The 18,950-nt window shown below is 34.3% G+C and overlaps 1 protein-coding gene across 1 annotated transcript; it reads right to left on the minus strand.

The window, feature by feature from the left end:
• Positions 1-39: 39 nt before the first annotated feature.
• Positions 40-17,783, minus strand: LOC133199674 (transmembrane protein 26-like). Its single transcript, XM_061335547.1, has 3 exons — positions 17,572-17,783; positions 15,225-15,408; positions 40-1,104 (listed from the first exon to the last, which is right to left on the minus strand). The coding sequence occupies exons 1-3, from the start codon at positions 17,781-17,783 to the stop codon at positions 226-228; spliced, it is 1,275 nt and encodes a 424-aa protein (XP_061191531.1). The 3' UTR covers positions 40-225.
• Positions 17,784-18,950: the final 1,167 nt, after the last annotated feature.

Here is an 18,950-nt window from a genome sequence, read left to right on the forward strand (position 1 = left end):
AAAACTTTCAATAGTTTGAAGAAATATGTAAGCATCCTTAGTTAGTGTAGATTCAATTTTGTTCAAATCATAACCCCCCCCCCCCTTTTATAGGGGTAGGTAAGGGCCACTTATGCATTTAAGCTTTTCAATACTGAACTGATTTTTGCTTTTTTCCTAGCCTTAGTGCTCAGGTGAGTGATGTATCCCATGGGCCTCTTGTTTAAATTGATGAGCACTGGACCTTTAAAGTGAGCTCCGTCTTCTCAAATGATGCCATGTCTTTCTGTAATTCCGTGGGTTCTCTGGGGTGACTTTGGACTTCTTGTTTGTCCGTTTGCAATTCCCTGATTTGTTAAGAACTTTAAATTTCTGTTTAGAGTTGATTTCATCAAGTTTCTTTTGTTTTAAATGAAAGTTTCTTAATTCCTTGTCTTCATGTAAATCTGTCAAAGTGACGACTGTCTGTTTTTCTGACGTCATACAAAGTGTATCCTTCTTGTTCTCTACGTCATCCAAGGACACCGTGTCTACTTCCATAAGTGCAGCTTTTATTTCTTCGGAAGGACCAGTCTCCAAACACAAAGACACCAGTCGATACATGTACATTGTTATTATCAGCGAGTTTTTAAAAAGAAAAAATATAATTGTGTCGTCAACAATTCCCAAAGACCCGACAGCGTACGAACGGCACACTAAGAACGGAAACTCTTGCATTAGGATAGAGGCTACAATGCTCCAGATTTCTGTTTTGAGGCATACATTCAGTGTTTTAACTATAATCTGCATATACCGTTTGTCTCGGTGAACAGTAATGACGAGATTCTCATCCCTGTATTCTGTGAAGGAGATTGGGAACTGGAAAACACTTATACTCCACACCACCAGGACTACAAAAGTAAAACTTCTGTCCTCAACCACAGCTTTGTGTGAGAACAACGTGAAAAAGTCAGTCATGTCACAAGCTTTACCAATCAACACCAGCAGCAAGTTGGACAGCTTGTCACGTGACATTTGACCTTTCGGAAGTGTCCATCTCCCAATGATCATGACGAGTAGAAAGCTCTGCTCGATGGCGAAGACGAAAACGTCATTATCCAACTGTATAAAGTCTCCATAAAAAGGCTGAAAAAATGCATTTGAAGAATATATATGTAATAAGAAGTACACAGAAAGCAAGAACCCCACCCACTCCCCAAAAATAAAAAGGGGTAAGAATCTATAATAAACACAAAACATAACCTAGGTTTGTTTGTTTGTATGTTGCTTAACGTCCCCTCTCGAGAATTTTTCTCATATGAAGATGCCACCACTTGCCGGTGGAGAGCTGCAAATTTTGTCCTATGCTCGGCACTAGCGGCCATTGAGCATTGAGGGATCTTTATCGTGCCAGCACCTACTGCGACAGGGACCTCAGTTTATACGGTCTCATCCGAAGAACCGGTCTCCACGTCCCACAGTGGGATTCGAACCCGCGACGTAAGGATCAACTCCTTACTTCGCGACTCTAGAGCAGACGCTCTAACCACTGCGCCACGTGGGCGACACATAACCTAGGTAGAAGTCATCTTGTGCTAAGAAGAAAATATAATATATAGTGCCTGTACTCATGATCTATAAATAGATATTCTTTTTGTAGTTTCGACACTAGGCTACTCTTATTAAACCGATGTAAACTTCAATAGAATGCGATACCAACCTGCACTGAGAAAACAAACTGAAGTCTACTGTTAATCTTTTAACCTTGCATTAGTTTACTCTTGCGAACATTGAAGGAACACTTCGTCTTAAATGGAGCGCTGGCCTATAGGGCCGGGATTGGTTTTAGTCTTTACAAAAAGCTTGTCGATTTCTCTTCAGATCAATGACTTAAGGCTACATACATGTACTAATTCGTTTCTCATAAATCGTTTGACATGCATTTCAGGATGTAGAGATAGGAGGAGCCTTTTCATAGACATTAAGTATGTAGCATGATATAATGAACGCATTTTGAGTTTGTTATCTCGAAATGTTATTTGATTTTTTTATCACTTTTCATTGTACATTATGGTACATTGTAATGTCTATAGTCTTAGTTCTTTTCTTGATTTAGTGCCGACTTTTACCAGTGTTCAATTGATTTAGTGCCGACTTTAACCAGTGTTCAATTGTAACCAGTTACATAACATTTTGACGGGCAGCATTTTTCATTTATTCAGTTATTAATTGGTTATGTTATATCTGCATCAATAAGATCTCCCTTGGGTTTTAGATGATTTGTTACCATTAAAACTGATTGTCACCAAAGGAATATAGTTGTAACTATTGTAACCTAAATAAAAAGACCCCTCGGGTGTCAGATGATTTTTTCCCATTGTAACTGATTGTCACCGAAGGAATATATATTGTAACCAGTGAAACCTAGGATAAAGACCCATTTTGGTTTCAGATGATCTGTTACCGTTGTAACGGATTGTTAACAAAGGATTAGAGTGCAGTTACTGATACATAATATAGCCTACTGTTTCAAAACTTGAAATCTGAATTTAGAACATTGAATATAAAATTACATGAATGTAATTGTAAATATACTACTCTTTACTGTATGATGTCTATTGTCTGTTACTCTATATTTGTTATTATTTATGAGTTTATGCCTATTTGGGCCCTGATTTGGTAATAAAACCTATCGTATTCTATTCTATAATAACTCAAATAATACAAGCAATACCCGGGTACACATACACTTTACATCACAATAAACCGGATAAGTATTAGAAGTACAGACAATAAAATCAATGTAATACACTGAATTGATTAATTTTAAAGCAATATGAGATGCAACTTTGATGTCGGAAATTTTTGTTGCAGTTTTGTAATTAACTATTTCAATAACAGAAAAAGAATGTTTATAAACTTTTTTGTTTGTATTTGCAATGGAAGAACTCTTTATAAGCTTTGATGGAAGCAAAATTACATTATTGTCGTTCTGTACAATATTGATTTCTTATATAATACTATATATTCTATTGTACAAAACAAATTAACACTTTATTTTTGTCTAATTGATCATAAAGGATTAAACACATACAGATTTATCATAACAGCACATTTTAACAGCAAAATAAACTTTTCAAAAATGCAGCTCATACTGCTTTAAGGAATTCGTAAACAACAGAAATCCATTGCAGCTCATTGCAGACGAAAATACCTGTATCGAGTAACACAGAGTGAATTATTCGTGTTCTTGAAGAAAGTGTGTTATACTGATGAGGCATAGTTCACTTGACTCTGATTACTTACAATGGAATTTACAATTTGCTTTCTCTTTAGTGTCTTTGATATCAAGAGTGAACATGCATAAAAGATAGATAATTGAAGGGAAATACACAAGCACCTGTAAAAAAAACATAGTCTTTGAAAAGGCGAGAATTTAAAACTCTGAAAGTGTGGTACCAGGTGGATTCGAACCACGACTCTAACTTGGAAAAAAGTACTTGGCAGTATCAATAGTCAGCGGTTATAGTTATACCACTCGAACTATGAAAATAGAATTATAAATATGAACCAGATGGTTAAAACATGTTTTCTTATTTTTTTTTTTTTAAGGTTTATTTTGTGAATTTCGACCTTCGGGTAGGGGTGCCCCTCAACAAATCCTATCTTAAATTATTCCTTAGATCACAACCTTTCAAAATATCATAATTCTATTTAGGGCAGGCCTGCCCTGAAGGACTTCTAGGCCAAAATTTATGCAAAAGTCGGTGCTTTAATGGAGAAAATGCTGTTTCTTAACTTTGATGTAGCCTAATTTTTAAGTTGCAATTAATGAATTCTAAGTTAAAAATGCAAATTTGAAAAATTCAGACATATATATGCGTTAGAAAATAAATAACGAACACCGATTTTTAAATGTGATTTTTTTTCCGGGTAATTTTCCTCTTCTAGTCTTTTGAATTCTTTTAAAATTCCAAATACATACTTTATTCAAAAGATGCAATTTTGCATTCCAATCCCGATTATAGGTCAAAATGCTATTTAAGGACCCTCTATATACTGCACACCGAAGACTTTTATTTTCATTCGACTTTTATCAAGTAAGGGTGATCTACACCTCGATTTCAAATTGTACTGTGTAACACACATGCAGTTTGTATTCTATTCTAGTATCCTTAACATTATATTGGACAAGTTGAAGTCATTGAATACTTTATTTGTATGTGTTTTCCCCGTTTAAGTAAGCAACAGTGATTTGTGTTTCACTGTTTATCAAAAAGTTGTTCTCTTTGAACATTTATTTTCCAAGGGAGAATGACAGGTAATCTGTGCACGTTAAAAATGAAACATATGTAGGTCAACTAATCATTTCCATCTTATGCAATACAATATTTTCTCAAAGCCCCCCCCCACTCCCCCCAAAAATCCTTAGTGTCTAAAGGATCCTTAATTTATTATTGACGAAAATGCTATACTTCACAAAATAATAAATGCGTAGTCCACGCAGAAATGTCAAGTGTAGTTCATGACATCTTAATTATACATTTTTCTCTAATGAAAGCTGCAACCAGTTCCGAACTTCTCAAAATTGATTTGGTGATAATTTAAGACCACCAAAAGCAAACAAACCGTTGTTTCCGGATTAAATATTTACAAAAGAAACTAAAACAGTGCGTTTTTTTTTTAATTTGGACATGCTGGCTTTTGTGGGTATCTTTCGTCGTTTTTTAGTATTTTCAATTTTGTCTTACTATTTCCATCCTCGTATAAACCCAAGGGATTTTTCTTCGTCACACTTCATTTAACTAAGTGTGACGGAGAGAAATCCCTTGGGTACTAACGATAGAATTTTATAAATTGCTTTTTAAGTATTCAGTATCCCATTCTGTTGTTTATGTTACTTAATGATTTATAAACAATGGAATTCCAGTTACATGAATAACTAATGTTTTATTCTTAACATAAGGGAAATTGTTTCGGAATCTATTGTAGTATTCATGATCAATCTAAACAATTTTGATCGACTCTGCTGCCGCTACCTTGCATAAAACAAGAGGTCCAAGGGCCTTAACGGTCACCTGAGTATAATACAACAATCTAGAGGATCCATAGACTCTGAGTATAAACTGATAGATGAAGCTTTGTTGCCCAAAAGCAAGAGAAATAGGATGATCAGGGTCAATGAAATAATTAGTCTAGTATTCAGTAACAACTCATACATTGAATTCTAATCTATCCCCCATTTAGCACTATCACCATGCAGACTATTAACCACCGTCGAAAACCACGGCCAAAATGTACGATCCTCTCCCATTCTAGCCGTAGGAGAGAGCTATATGCGGACTCCGGACCGTGGCTTGAGACGATGACTATTAATTAAGGGGGACCGACCCTCTGATAAGAGAGATAACTTTCCAAGTAAAATATTCTAGTATTACTCATAGTGTACGTTATCAGAATTTAATTATCGAGACCTTTGAGAAGTCAATTCGATCAAACTTAACATATGATTTATTATGTTTGACAAAAAAACATTTAAATCCAGTTTTAAAACCCTTAAAAATTGAATAAGTTCTATCTTTTTAACGATTATTTTAAAAATGGTTTAATGTATCAAGCACCAAATGTAGAATTTTTATTAGTATTACATTTTTTTTCAATGAAAAAATATTTATAAGAAAGATAACTCTTGCTAACAGATGTATTATTTTCTTACAACCACATATAACATTGTGATATTATTCTGAAATAGGAAGTAGCCCTTCATTATGATTTCTAAAATGAATGTAGTAGGTATGACACTAATATTATTTTCATATACACCGCATATTTCTAATTTTATGTTGTGATAATAAATTATTACTCTTCCTAATCTCTGTGTTAAAATTTCTTCATATTATGATCTGACATAAAAATCATTTCTGAAAATAAGCAGCGCTTCATACCTCATACTATTTTTCATTTGATTTTGATGCTATAGCTCTTGATGAAAATCAATGTTGTGAAGTTTAAAAAAATTCGTGAAATTTGGAGCAGAGGGTCATTAGTCCTTAACAAACTACTAGTTCCTCTGTACTACTTTTAATGCCATATTGTGACCTAGCTCTCACATAGGCCTCTCTTGGTCTTTGAAGAACATTTGATAAGTTATTTTTGTCTCATTTTAATTTATTTATTATTTACAAGTCTACCTGATCATTAAAACTATGAAAGTACTTTTAGTATTATACAATAAATTTTCTGCATAATTCTCTTTTTCTATTAACTTTCAAATACATTATTTACAGTGATTAATCATCAAGAGTGAATGGCAAAGGGGAATAACTTCTCTCAGTTGAATATAAATTAATGGAGCCTTGGCCAGGACTAGAACACTTGACCAAATGATCCTAATGTTCAAAAATCTGGTAAAAATATCCTTGCTTATTAAAACTTAATTAAATTTGCCTTCGATATGCCAAGGAGCAGAGAAGATTTACAAAGAAATAATGCATTTTCACTACAGATTCACCACAACCCTACCCTAACACTAAAACCCATGTCTCAGAATCATGAAATTCACAAATTTGGTAGAGGTACCCTAATCATTTTAACTATGCACTTAGTTGAAGATTTTCAAATAATTCACACACTTTCACTTTATTATCAATTACCCCCCCCCCCCCCCCCGGCCTCGATAAAAATAGGAAGCAATATAGCCCCCCCCCCTCCCCTCCCCCGATAAAAATAGGTAGCAACTCTGCACTTTAGAGTAAAAGTTGCGGGTCCTTCGGATGAGACCTTAAAAACCGATATCATATATACATGTAATAAGTTTTATACTTTTATCTGGTGACTTTTCTTGTAACAGAGCTGTTTCCTCTTTTTGAAGCTTTTAGTAATTTGAAATGGTTTGAATTTTTTCTCTCCGTATTTGAGCTTTACATCCGTAATTTATCATACTGGCAATAAATCATTTTATTTTTTTAATGTACATTTGATAACTTTTAGATGATACGTTAACATCTGTTTTGTCAGCTGTGTCATGCATAAATGGCAATATGAATATCTATATATATCAATGTAATGAACGAAGCATATCCCTTTCATTGCTAAAATATTAATACTACAGCATAAAAAGAAATAAAATTCAGAGATTAAAACAGACATGTTCAGAGGCCAATCCAAAATCTTTATTTAAATAAAAATATCCGGGATAAATACGCCGGGAATTTCCGTAATAGTAAACAGCTCTTTTGTAACAACCTGATAACCCGAGATGGCAATAAATCAAGTTTCTTTTCTTTTTTTTTTAACGTTTTCCCTGGTTCTGTATTTAAGAGTCATCCTAAACCGTATTGGACAGGACACTGGGTAAAAACGGTCCCACACTGCAAACAAGTTCCACAAATTGAAGAACTGCGAACTATAGTTTTGTTCTACCGCCTACCTCCAGGTCAAATTTCATTTCATTTTTTGGAGAAATTGATGCTTTCTTAAATTCAATACACCAGAACATTCTGTTCTTGTACGTTATGTTGCATGAAAATTCGCATATATAGTTATACTCATTATTACCTAATATTTATAGGTAAGTGATAATATTTTATAAAAAGAATATCAAAGTTTCAAAAATTTCACACAAAGATTTTTCAGGCATATGCCCCCCCTTAACAGCTTAACGTATTAGTAGTATTTAGTTTATATAAAGAGAGTACGACGAAGAAAGTATTACGGAGTTATTTAAATCCTTAACCCGTCCAGAGTTTGGGTTGCGTAGTGAGATGAGTGTTCGAACGCGAAAATGAAGGTACCGAGTTCGATCTCCTGGAGTGCTACACTTTTTATTACTATGAAAATATAACTTTATAAAGTTTTTTTTGTTCTCTCCCCGGTAGAGTAGTAGAGACAAGAGAAGGGGGAAATTTATACATAAGAAACACAATTTTCAATGTAATTGCAACCCTCCATTCCTGCTCAAACAAGAATGACGTCACAAGTGGATTTTAATGATCACAGGAAACTAGGCACGGCCTTTCCGTGTGGTTGCAACGGCAACATAAATAATGCAGGGAACCTTTCAAGCCCATAATGTGCCAATGTGAATGTGATGGGACTTTTTTAACAATACACCAAGATGCAGGCGTAGTCACATCGGTCATTAAATAGACCAAATATTCATGATGTATCTCTTGATTCACAAAATCCTCTTAAGTGTTCTTGCTCTTCTTCTTTCAACTAAAGTCCCGCTGTACACGTAAAAACCGGTGATTAATATAGTTGAAAATGATTACCTTAAAGCAATTATCTTAAAAGTTCCTCCTAAAGACAGGGATCCCCATTCTATCAATTGGCGACAGAACATTTCTAATAGGAATTCTGTCGAAGGTAATGCCAGACGTTGGGCTAAATTTGAAATATATACGGAGTTCTAAATATGGCCTATATCAGTGTGAAAGGGAAACCTGAACACATCGTCAGATCAAGTGTTTTAGAAATATATTAAAGAACCGTCTTAGAAAGTTAAAAAGCCAACATGCGATTGGTCTGTCCCTTTGTTTTCACTAAATCGGAAGTGATAACAGAACTAGAAAGACTACAATATGTTATGCTTGGTTCCGGCAGACAAGACTTTTAACAAATTTGTCTTTGTAAGGCTCTATCATTATTAAAACTGTTCTTTTAGACGAACTTGGTTTTAATTCTACGTCTGGAAATCAAAATTATACTCACAGTTCAATGTCTAAAGATGAAATTCTTCAAAATTATATTCAGTGTTTAATACTTTTAACATTCTGGACAGTTAACCAAGGTGTCAGAGTTCCATCTACCACATCTATAACGGATTCCTGAACTTCATAAAAAAATCCTAACAAAGAGAAATACTGACATTGCCGGGTCCAACAAATGCTCTACCAAGCCCCTAACAAAAATATTAACTGCTGTAAAGGAGAAACTTTAGATGATGTGCTACAGCATATTATAGAATTGGTATAAATCAGAAGAACTTTTAGAAAATTTTAAATCACCAATTTTTTTCTAAAGTTAATATCATCAAAACGTACGATTGTTCAACACATTATACAATCATTCCTCATGATAAATTAAAAACTAGGCTTTTTATATTACAGACAAATTCCCTTATCAATAAAAATAGAATTAGGAAATTTTCGTATCTTGTGATTGGTCATCAACAAAACTTCTTTGATAAAATCACTCTGGTTCTACCCAAAAGTACTCTGAAGTTGATATTTAAAAGGATGCTTGAGTTCCTCATTGACAACATTTATGTCGTCTTCGGAGACCAGGAATTGTTGGAATTTTGACTGGCACTTATTGTGCTCCTTTATTAGACGAACTGTTTTTATATTCAATGAAGCAGAAGTTACACGAGAAGAAGAAAACACTTGCTGTGGTCTTCAACTCCACATTCAGATATATCAATTGCGTTTTATCAATAAACAATGGTTACTTCCGTTCATATGTCGACTCGATATATATCCCAGTAAACTTGAAAAAGAAGACACCACAGAGTCTGCCACATCTGTTTTAACAGACTATAAACGATAAGCGCCAACTAAATTGTATGACAAACGAGATGACATCAGCTTTTCCTTCGTCAACTTTCCTTATTAATGCAGTCAGGCGCGGATCCAGGAATTTTTCCAGAAGGGGGGGGGGGATCCACTCCAGTAAAAAAAAAATCCAAACCCAGAAATTTCTTGACAAGTCAAAAAAAAAAATTTAAAAATAATAATTATTAAACAAAAAAATAATATATAAAAAACTAAATCCATTTTTTTTATTTGCTTCAGTATATAATTTTAATAACTCTGCAAATTCCGAGGACAGACCCCCCGGCAACCCCTCTAGATCAACGCATGGTAGTAATATCCCGCTATCACCTGCAAATGGTGTTTACGTCTCGCAACAAGAGCATGCTCTGAGCACGATCATTTTTTAAACTGAGGCAAGCTTGTGACAGATAAGTTGATATTACAGAGATTTCAACAACCTCGTTTAAAGTTAGCATTTCGTAACTTCGATAGTCGTTATAATGACCTTGTTAACAAGGCTGAAGTATTTCATACCAATTGTTAGGCCTTTGTCTTTATACTAAATGACTACGGAATGTCCCATCTACCTGATCAATACATAGCACTCACAGTTGGTGTGACCAGTCAACAAGGGGTGCTTACTCCTCCTGGGCACCTGATCCCACCTCTTGAATTTCCGGGGATCCGTGTTTTTTTGCCCTGTTCAGAGAGTTGTATTGTTTGATTTTTTAGATCAATCACTGTTCGTCATTTTCACCCTTTCAATATGGCCACAGGGCCGGCCGATCTATTTGTGGTTGTGTTAGTACGTGCACATGGGGAAATGAGACGTTATTTTTTCATTGCTTCTATGGAATAGTTCTTTATTGATAACATGAATAAAAGTTATGAATATTTTTTCTTAATTTGCTTAATACTAGCTATAAATGGTTGTTAATACGTTTCAATTTGTTTTTCATTTTTCGTCAGATATTTATTAATTTATGGTTTTATAATAAGTTACATGAACTGCTCCCAACCATGGGGCGAGCATAAGTTATAAAAAGCAAAACGTATTAACGTAGGTCGCGGGTTTGCAGGCCATTTAAAAGTGTCCGAAAACATATCATGAAAATTAGTTGTATGAATCCTCTACCTTCGTTTTATATTCTCTGAAAATTTTATAAAATTCGTCTGCATCGTTTTTGTGTAATTAAATCCCAAACATGCCATTGATGTCGTTACATTTTCAACGTTATTCTATTGAATTATATAAGAAAAACGTCGTTTTCGGCTCGTTTTGAGGCAAGATTTTGTTTCAAAAAATATCAATAACTTTTAAATGGCGCAGACGAAATTGTTTCCCCTTTGGTATTTTAACAAAGAATTGATTTGAAATAAATCAATGTGAAAAAAATTAATATGTCTTCGGGTTAGTTTTCGCATAATTTAAATGTGGATAATTGCTTTTATATCGCAAAATGTAACATTTTTAAGAACGACGTCATAAAATATCGCGACGTCATGCTTGACGTCGTGAATATCTAGATCCGGTATTCAGTGCAGAAAAATAAGATAAAATAATTTTTATCAAAAAGAAATTCACGTCTATCTGCTTTCAAGTAACCCATGAATCGTATCATAATAATTCAATATCAATGAAATGATTATTAGACATGTGTCTCTTCAGATCAGATTTTTTGTACGTCTTATTTAGTGAAAATTCTCGCAAGGGACGTAAAACAACAATCAATCCTTTAGTTTCTTTCTTCCAATTTACTTTCTTTATGTGTTGTTTTCTTACCGATTCTTTTCTGTTTGTTTTATTTTGCTTTTTTTTCAAATTAGACGTATCCTTACATATGGTTTGTATTTTTTTCCAGCGTGCAGGCGGAAAACGGTATCCTCTAATTCAAGTAATTCAAGTATATAAAATGTTTTTATTTAGACCATTTAGCATGGCGCTTAAATCTACGAATTTCTGCGAAATATCGTCTTGGCTAAATATAATATATTTTCAGTATATATTTCAACAAAATATTTATTTTTACATACCACATTTTCAGAGGGGTAAATGGGACGAGAATTTAAAAATTAATTTTATCTGACGTAATCAACAGCCAGTTTTTTTTAGAACATTAATTCTACTTGTTGGACATGGAAAGCAAAGTAGCTAATAAAATCTGTAGGTAACAGCATTGCAAGCTGTTGCTTAGGGGACGATCATTTCATTTGGGGGGGGGGGGGGCTTACAGATTTTGTAAATAATAATCTGTCCTCGAAAATGTTGAAAATAAATAATCTGTCCTCGACTGGGCAAGAAAATAAATAATCTGTCCATGACAGTTCTAGACCCCCCCCCCCCCCCGGGAGTTTTCAACTTGGGATGTTTTTCTTTCTTTCTTTCATTTTTTTTTTTTTTTTTTGGCTTGTCAGACTTTTTTCAGTGAAGAAGAATTAATAATCTGCCCTTGTTTTTTGGAAATAAATAATCTGTCCTTCACCGACGTGAAAATAAACAATCTGACTCGGTAAAATTTGCCACCCTCCTCTCCCTCAGAATCAAATAGTTGTACCCTAACAGAAGGGCAGTGTCGCTAAAAAATTGTCTTTATGTTTCATCGTACCTTAGCAATATTTAATTTATGATAAACTTGTAGATCTATACATTTTAAAAATATCCTTTTCAAAAATAAAGTTTAATCTTTTGATGTAACAGATGTATTTACGATTTTTTTTAAATAATGGCTTCTTTATTAATAAATCAAACTGTTAATTCAAATATGATCAAAGGAAAAAGGTCAGTTGAACCTTGTGTCCATATCGTTTCGCGATACCAAATGAAAACAAATCAATCGCAATTTCTCGGGCCTTTCCGACAAGCCGAAAAACAACCACTTGTTTTTCCAAGCTTGCAGGAAAGGCCCGTCGGCGAGATGATCCGATTGATAAACGTTTTTTAATACTTCCAGTGTCGATCATTCGAATTATAATGAGCCGTCTTCGCTAAATTACCAATTCCAACAAAAGTTATATCTAAGAATTGTATCGACTATACAAATCGTAAAAAGCCTTCATTATTTGTGATAAGTTGTTGCTTAAATAATATAACACTAAACTGCCAATTCCAAGAAAAGTTATAGCTAAATAATGATATACTGAAGAATTTGATGAAACAAAAATCATCGCAGATTTCTTTTTTATTGTGACGTCATAATCAAATGTGCACAAGTAAGTCGCCCAAATCATATAAATTGCGTACACAGTTTTAACGACGTCAGCAAACCCGCGACCTACGTTAAGTTTCCGGATATACAAAAGTTTTAAGAAGAGGTGCATTTTGTTTTGAATACACTACAGTTGCAAATGACACAATGATTTTTTTTCTGCGTGGTACATATCATCGGCATTATCACATGACAAAGGTCTAGGGTTTCAGCACGTAAAGTTTGTGCGTCCTGTTTTTGTTGTTAGCATTCAGACATTCATAATTAATATTTTTTTTTTTTATATATTTGTTGCATTTGTCTTTGAATAAAATATTTTAATGATAATACATTACTATCCTTTATCGCGCGCAGTCTGATTTTCATTTCCATGAATTCATTTATAACAATTGATCAGTGAATACAAGAATTGTGGTTCCCCATGCACTTTCGGCGTCTCAGTGGTTAGGATACTATTATTATTTATGGCATATTGTAACTGCCTTGTTTGTGTTTCCTTTCTTGTCTGTGCATCATACAAAAAGACATAAATTATTAACTTAATTACTGATGGCAAAGATTAAAGCTTCTCAAAACTGCATCAAACTTCAAGAAGGTCTAGAGGTAAAATATACTAATATACTCCAAAAGATCTTATCACAAAGAAAGCGCTTTCTTCTCTCATTCAAAAGTTATAACCATTTAAAATTTATTTCAAAAATACTGTAGATTAAACTTCAAGGTCAAGGTCACAAGGTAATAAACCACGGTAAATTCGGAAACGTCTTGAAACAGGTAATGCACATGTCAAATGTAAATGCCTTATCTTCTCTCAATCAAAAGTTACCAGCAATGTTAAATTTTTTGAAAATTAAGTAAAACTTGAAGGTCAAGGTCTTAGGTTAACAATCATATTACATTTGGAAATGCTTAACACAGGTAATATACGTGTCAAATATGAGTGCCATATCTTAGCTTTTCAAAAGTTAGCAGCAATGATAAAATGTTTGAAAATTAGGTCAAAATTCAAGGTCAAGGTCGCAGGGTCAAATATCAAAGCACATTCGGAAACTTTGTCAAATATGAACACCCTATCATCTCTCATTCAAAAATTACCACCAACAGGCTATTAATTTTTTTTTGAAAATTATGTCAAACTTCAAGGAAGATCAGGGGTCAAGTAGGAAGTTCTTTGGCATAGGTAATGCACTTGTCAAATATAAACACCCTACCATCTCTCATTCAAAAGTTATTACGATATTACGAATGTTTAATATTGGTAAACTATGTCAAACTTGGAAAGTCAAGGACACGGGGTCAAAAATCAAAGCAAGTTTGCAACATCTTGCCACAGGTAATGCACTAGTCAAATATGAAAACCGTATCTTTTTTCATCCAGAAGTTACAACCAATGTTATTTTTGTTAAAGAAGGCCAAACTTTAAGGTCACGGGATTAAAAATCATAGTATATTTTGAAAGGACTTGTCACAGGTAATGTACGAGCCCTGTTCTCAATCAAAAGTTATAACAAGGTTAAAGTTTGTAAAAAAAAAAAAAAATGAAAAACAGGTCAATTTCAAGGTCAAGGTCACAGTGTCAAAAATCATAATGCGTTTGTAAATATTTTGTCTACGAAAGCTGTATGAAGAAAAATATTTAAAAGGCGTTATAACGCCTTTCAAAAAGGCGTAATAACGCGAAAAAAGGCGTAATAACTCGATAAAAGGCGTTATTACCGCCTTACCAAAAGGCGTTACAACGCCTTTTCGAAAGGCGTTAAATTATGCCTTTTGAAAAGGCATTATTATGCCTTTTGAATACCTGTTATTATGCCTTTGACAGGCCCGTGCTTTTGAAAAGGGGGGGGGGGTAAACTTAAACTATTTAAACTGTATTCCGTCAACGAATCAGATAAAGCGTAACATATCAAACCTACTGCAGAAGAGAAAATTTTATGTGTCCGTCTAATATTTCGTCTAATTAAAAGCATATGAAACACAAAAGATGGGGTTTAGGTTAAAGAGACGAGTAGGAGAACATCTCCCCGACAAAGTGATTGCAAAAATATGATAGGTATCACACTATCACTGTTAGTACCTCGGAAATCAGTCTCGAAGCGGAAAACCCCGATTGTTAATAATTTTTGTTTCTTAGTATTTTCATTATACCATTAGAAGACACTCCTAAATCTATTTTCTTCAGATACATCACTCTTCTTTCCATTTTAAGAGGGGTTTGTGTTTCGGGGGGGGGGGGGGTCCAAGTCATATCTTCGTTACTTTTACATAGAACTTTAGAACTTTTCAACTCTGAGGGGGACCCCATCATCCTCTCCATCCGCGCAAGTTGAAGCATCTTTAGGTAAGGTTGACAAGACCTTAATGTTGGTCGCTGTGACCTCATTTTGGAATTTCTACGGGCCTGTAATGATCCACTTGTTTCCTTGACCATGTGGTGGAGCACTGAATTGAGTGCCAAACAAACATAAACACTCCCCCATATAGAAAAGTACGTGTACAAGTACTTAAAAGTGATCATCTCTACCTCATTTCTGTTGGTCTCCATTGCAGTTGTTGTCACATATGTCCCGTTTGTCGAGTTCTTTGATGAGATTTTAATGCTGCTGGTTCCGGATCTTTTGGAAAGCAACCTGTCTGCCCGATCCAGTTCCATAATCCAGATAGGTACGATATCCAGACAAATAAACAAGAGCGTACCAAGAGAGATCCTGAAAGAAAGCTAACTTTAGTTCAAAGGAACTCAATATATATGGAGAACGGTTAAGTTTATGATGCCATTGCAACAGTGATCTTAATTCGTATTTTTTTTAATATCTGTAATCACAGGAAAGTTTTCTCATATTCTGAACTGTAGAGATTTATGTGAAGAAAATCAATCGTACTCACAAGATTTACCATTATTAGTTTATCGGGAGTTATAGAAAGAAACAAAACTGATTAAATTCATAAGTTCTATATTTAGTGTACCATGTAGGAACTTTCAGGCCCATAGGAAGCAAATTCAGAATATTTTCAGTTTGGGGGGGCACTATCAAGAAAAAATTCTTTTACAAGCAAAAAAAAAAAAAAAAAAAAAAAAAAAAAAAGAAAAAAGAAAGAAAAAAAAAAAAAGCAAATCAAAAGGTCATCAGACATTATTATTGATGGGACACAAGCATAATGTAACAATGTTTTCTACAGTATACTATACCAACGTATATAGCGGCAAAATTATTGTGGGGGAGGCAACCCCCCCCCCCCCCCCCTCGGATCCTACGGCCATGACTTTTTAAAAACCGCAACTATCTTCGAATACAACTCAATTAGTTTATTTATCAATGAAGGGCTCTCATGGGGCAAAAAGAAAGTACTTTGTAAACCTCATATATAGTCATAGACATGTAATACAATACACATACACACAAGAGAGAAAGAGTTGCATGATTAAAATGAAGAAGACATAAAAAGGAGGAATAATTAAATAGGTTTTACGCATATACATAAGTTCTGAGCAAAAATATTTGTTTTATTTATGCATCATCTGTATGCATACATACTTATATCATACACATATGAAAGTACATACATAATTCATCATAAATAGTTCACATGCCTAAAACTAAACTTATGGTAATGCCTTTTGTAGAAATCTTCCAAGAGAATTTAATATATCTAGTTCTTCACAATTAAGAATCCAGAATATTTTTGTATATATTAGGCAATTTTGTAAAATGTTTTCCTTTGAATGAAATTAAGTTAAATAGTTCTTTGTAAATTTCCTACAGGGAATAAGGAAGTGTTTTTATGCCCCCGGATCGAAAGATCCCGGGGGTATATTGCTTTTGTCCTGTCTGTCTGTTTGTCTGTTTGTCCGTTTGACTGTTTGTCCGTTTGGCTGTCTGTCTGTTGTCAACTTTAACCTTGCCCATAACTTCTGATTGGTTGGAGCTATGACTTTCACATGTGTATTCCTTGTGACAAGACCTTTCTTTGGGTACCATCATATTTGACCTTTTGATCTTGACCTTGGAGTTTGACCCACTTTTGCAAAATTTTATGAGAATTTAACCTTGGCCATAACTTCTGAACAGTTGTGCTTGGGGTTTCAAACTTCACATGTGTATTCTTTGAGACAAGGCCTTCCTTTGGATATCAACAACTACGACCTTTTGACGTTGACCTTAGAGTTTGACCTACTTTTGAAAAACTTTAACCTTGGCCATAACCTTTGAATTGTTGGAGCTAGGGCTTTCATACTTCACATATGTAATTCTTGTGACAAGACCTTTTAACCAACCACTTTAACCTTTTGGCCATGAACTAGGAGTTTGACCTACTTTTGAAAAACTTTAACCTTGGCCATAACTTTTGAATGGTTGATGCTAGGGCTTTCATACTTCATATATGTAATCCTTGTGACATCACCTTCCTTTGGATACCAACCACTTTGACCTTGACATAGGAGTTTGACCTACTTTCGAAAAACTTTAACCTTTTAACCTTGGTCATAACTTTTGAATGGTTGGTGCTAGGGCTTTCATACTTCACATATGTAATCCTTGTGACAAGGCCTTCCTTTGGATACCAACCACTTTGACCTTGACCTTGACGTTTTACTTACTTTTAAAAAACTTTAACCCTCGCCATAACTTTTGAGCAGTTGCAGCTAGGTCTTTCAAATTTCACAGATATATTCCTCGAGACAAGACCTTTCTTTGGGTACCAACATTTTTTTTATCTTTTGGCTTGGATTTTAACTTGCATTTGAGAAACTTTAACCTTCGCCATAAGCTGCCATACGGGGGCATCAGTGTTTCACAATCACATCTTGTTCATCTTCAATTTGATTAAGCATACAACGAATAAGAAACTTAGCACAGCGCTAAACTTACCACTTGTGCTCCAGACCTTTTCTGAAGTATACTGCATGGATACCCTCTAGGATCCCGGGTAAAAATCCCAAGGAATAAATCCAAAACTTCGATTCATTTAGAATCATTGATACCCTAGATACGGCTAGGAGGCAGTGCAAAAGGAACATCAGGCGAACGCCTATAGCCTTAGCCAATATTAGGTGGCTGGCCTTAAATCTGTCAAGTCCCATTTTAAATCAAAGAGAAATGCTGCTGGTATCGGAGGGAATTGCTGAGCGATTGAACCTTCGCTCGCTGTTAAATGTCCTTTCCTTACACATTGATGAGATATTGATTTCAATTAAACGTCATTATATTATAATATTCCATTACTTAAAACAAATATTTTGGGTACACCAAAACTTTCCAAGTGAATAATCGTTTTCCACATAGAATTATTCTGAAAGGGAAATTAAAATTGAATGTGTCGAGCGGACATAAAGACCAATTATGTGAATCTAATCAAATTGAAATTGCAAGGAAAAAATATTTCATTATAATACAATCTCCACAAATTAATCTTAAATATGTACTCAATGTTCATTTAATATTTTTAAAATGCAACAGAGGCTGTGGAATTTTTTTTTGTTTGATTATAAATTTGTTTATCTGTGAAAATAAACAGGTGTAATTATTCTATTATCAAGAGTATTTCGTATAAATAGATTATACTGCTTGGTAAATTCATGCTCATTAAGCTGTATTTCATAGTTTAAACACAATAAATGGAATTATATAGCGTCCTTATGATTACATAAATAAACACATAAGGTGAAGGGCTAAAAAACGAGTGGGGGGGGGGGGTATTAAACACTTAATCTTGAAGGGGCGCCATATACGTATATATGGGTCCCGGTGATTCTGAACATATATTTGTTTATAGAGATTCCTTTGAAATGAACCCTACAAATCCGAGATTTTGTCAGTTTGTACCTGGTTAAAATTTTTGTGCTTGTTAAGATTCAAACACAATGTTACACGATGTGGAAAAATCACCGAAAATGGCATGCATCACCGTGACTCCGTGTTTCAACTTTTGTAACTTTGATTTGAATGAATTGAGTTCAGGTCCGAAGCATCGTTTCACAAAACTCAAATCCTTGTGTGTATGTTAGATTCCAATCATCATCGGCATCCCTTCCTCTCCTCCCCATGTATTTCGGGCTTGCAACACGGCATTTGTTTCTGTAATAGTTTTTTTTTACCCAATAGTATAACACCTGGTAATATGGTATTATCATTTTACTGTTGGGTAAAAACAAGAGCCTGTGGTTCCTGCCACAGTTCATCAACTGTCAAGTATGTTTCTAATCTTGCAGTTTTAAAGATATGACTAGGACATGGAAAAGCTGATGGAA

This window comes from Saccostrea echinata, unplaced genomic scaffold (assembly GCF_033153115.1).
Source record: "Saccostrea echinata isolate AGI-Se365-2 ecotype Australia unplaced genomic scaffold, CSIRO_AGI_Sech_v1 ptg000034l, whole genome shotgun sequence".
Classification (NCBI taxonomy): domain Eukaryota; kingdom Metazoa; phylum Mollusca; class Bivalvia; order Ostreida; family Ostreidae; genus Saccostrea; species Saccostrea echinata.

What these genes read in the sequence shown, in the direction of transcription:
- LOC133199674 (XM_061335547.1), bottom strand. Translation starts at nt 17,783, where the DNA reads ATGGGACTTGACAGATTTAAGGCCAGCCACCTAATATTGGCTAAGGCT. An exon ending in AAAGGTCTGGAGCACAAGTG is followed by an intron (nt 15,409 to 17,571) that starts GTAAGTTTAGCG and finishes GCTTTCTTTCAG; the next exon opens with GATCTCTCTTGGTACGCTCT. An exon ending in TGGAGACCAACAGAAATGAG is followed by an intron (nt 1,105 to 15,224) that starts GTAGAGATGATC and finishes GCATTTTTTCAG; the next exon opens with CCTTTTTATGGAGACTTTAT.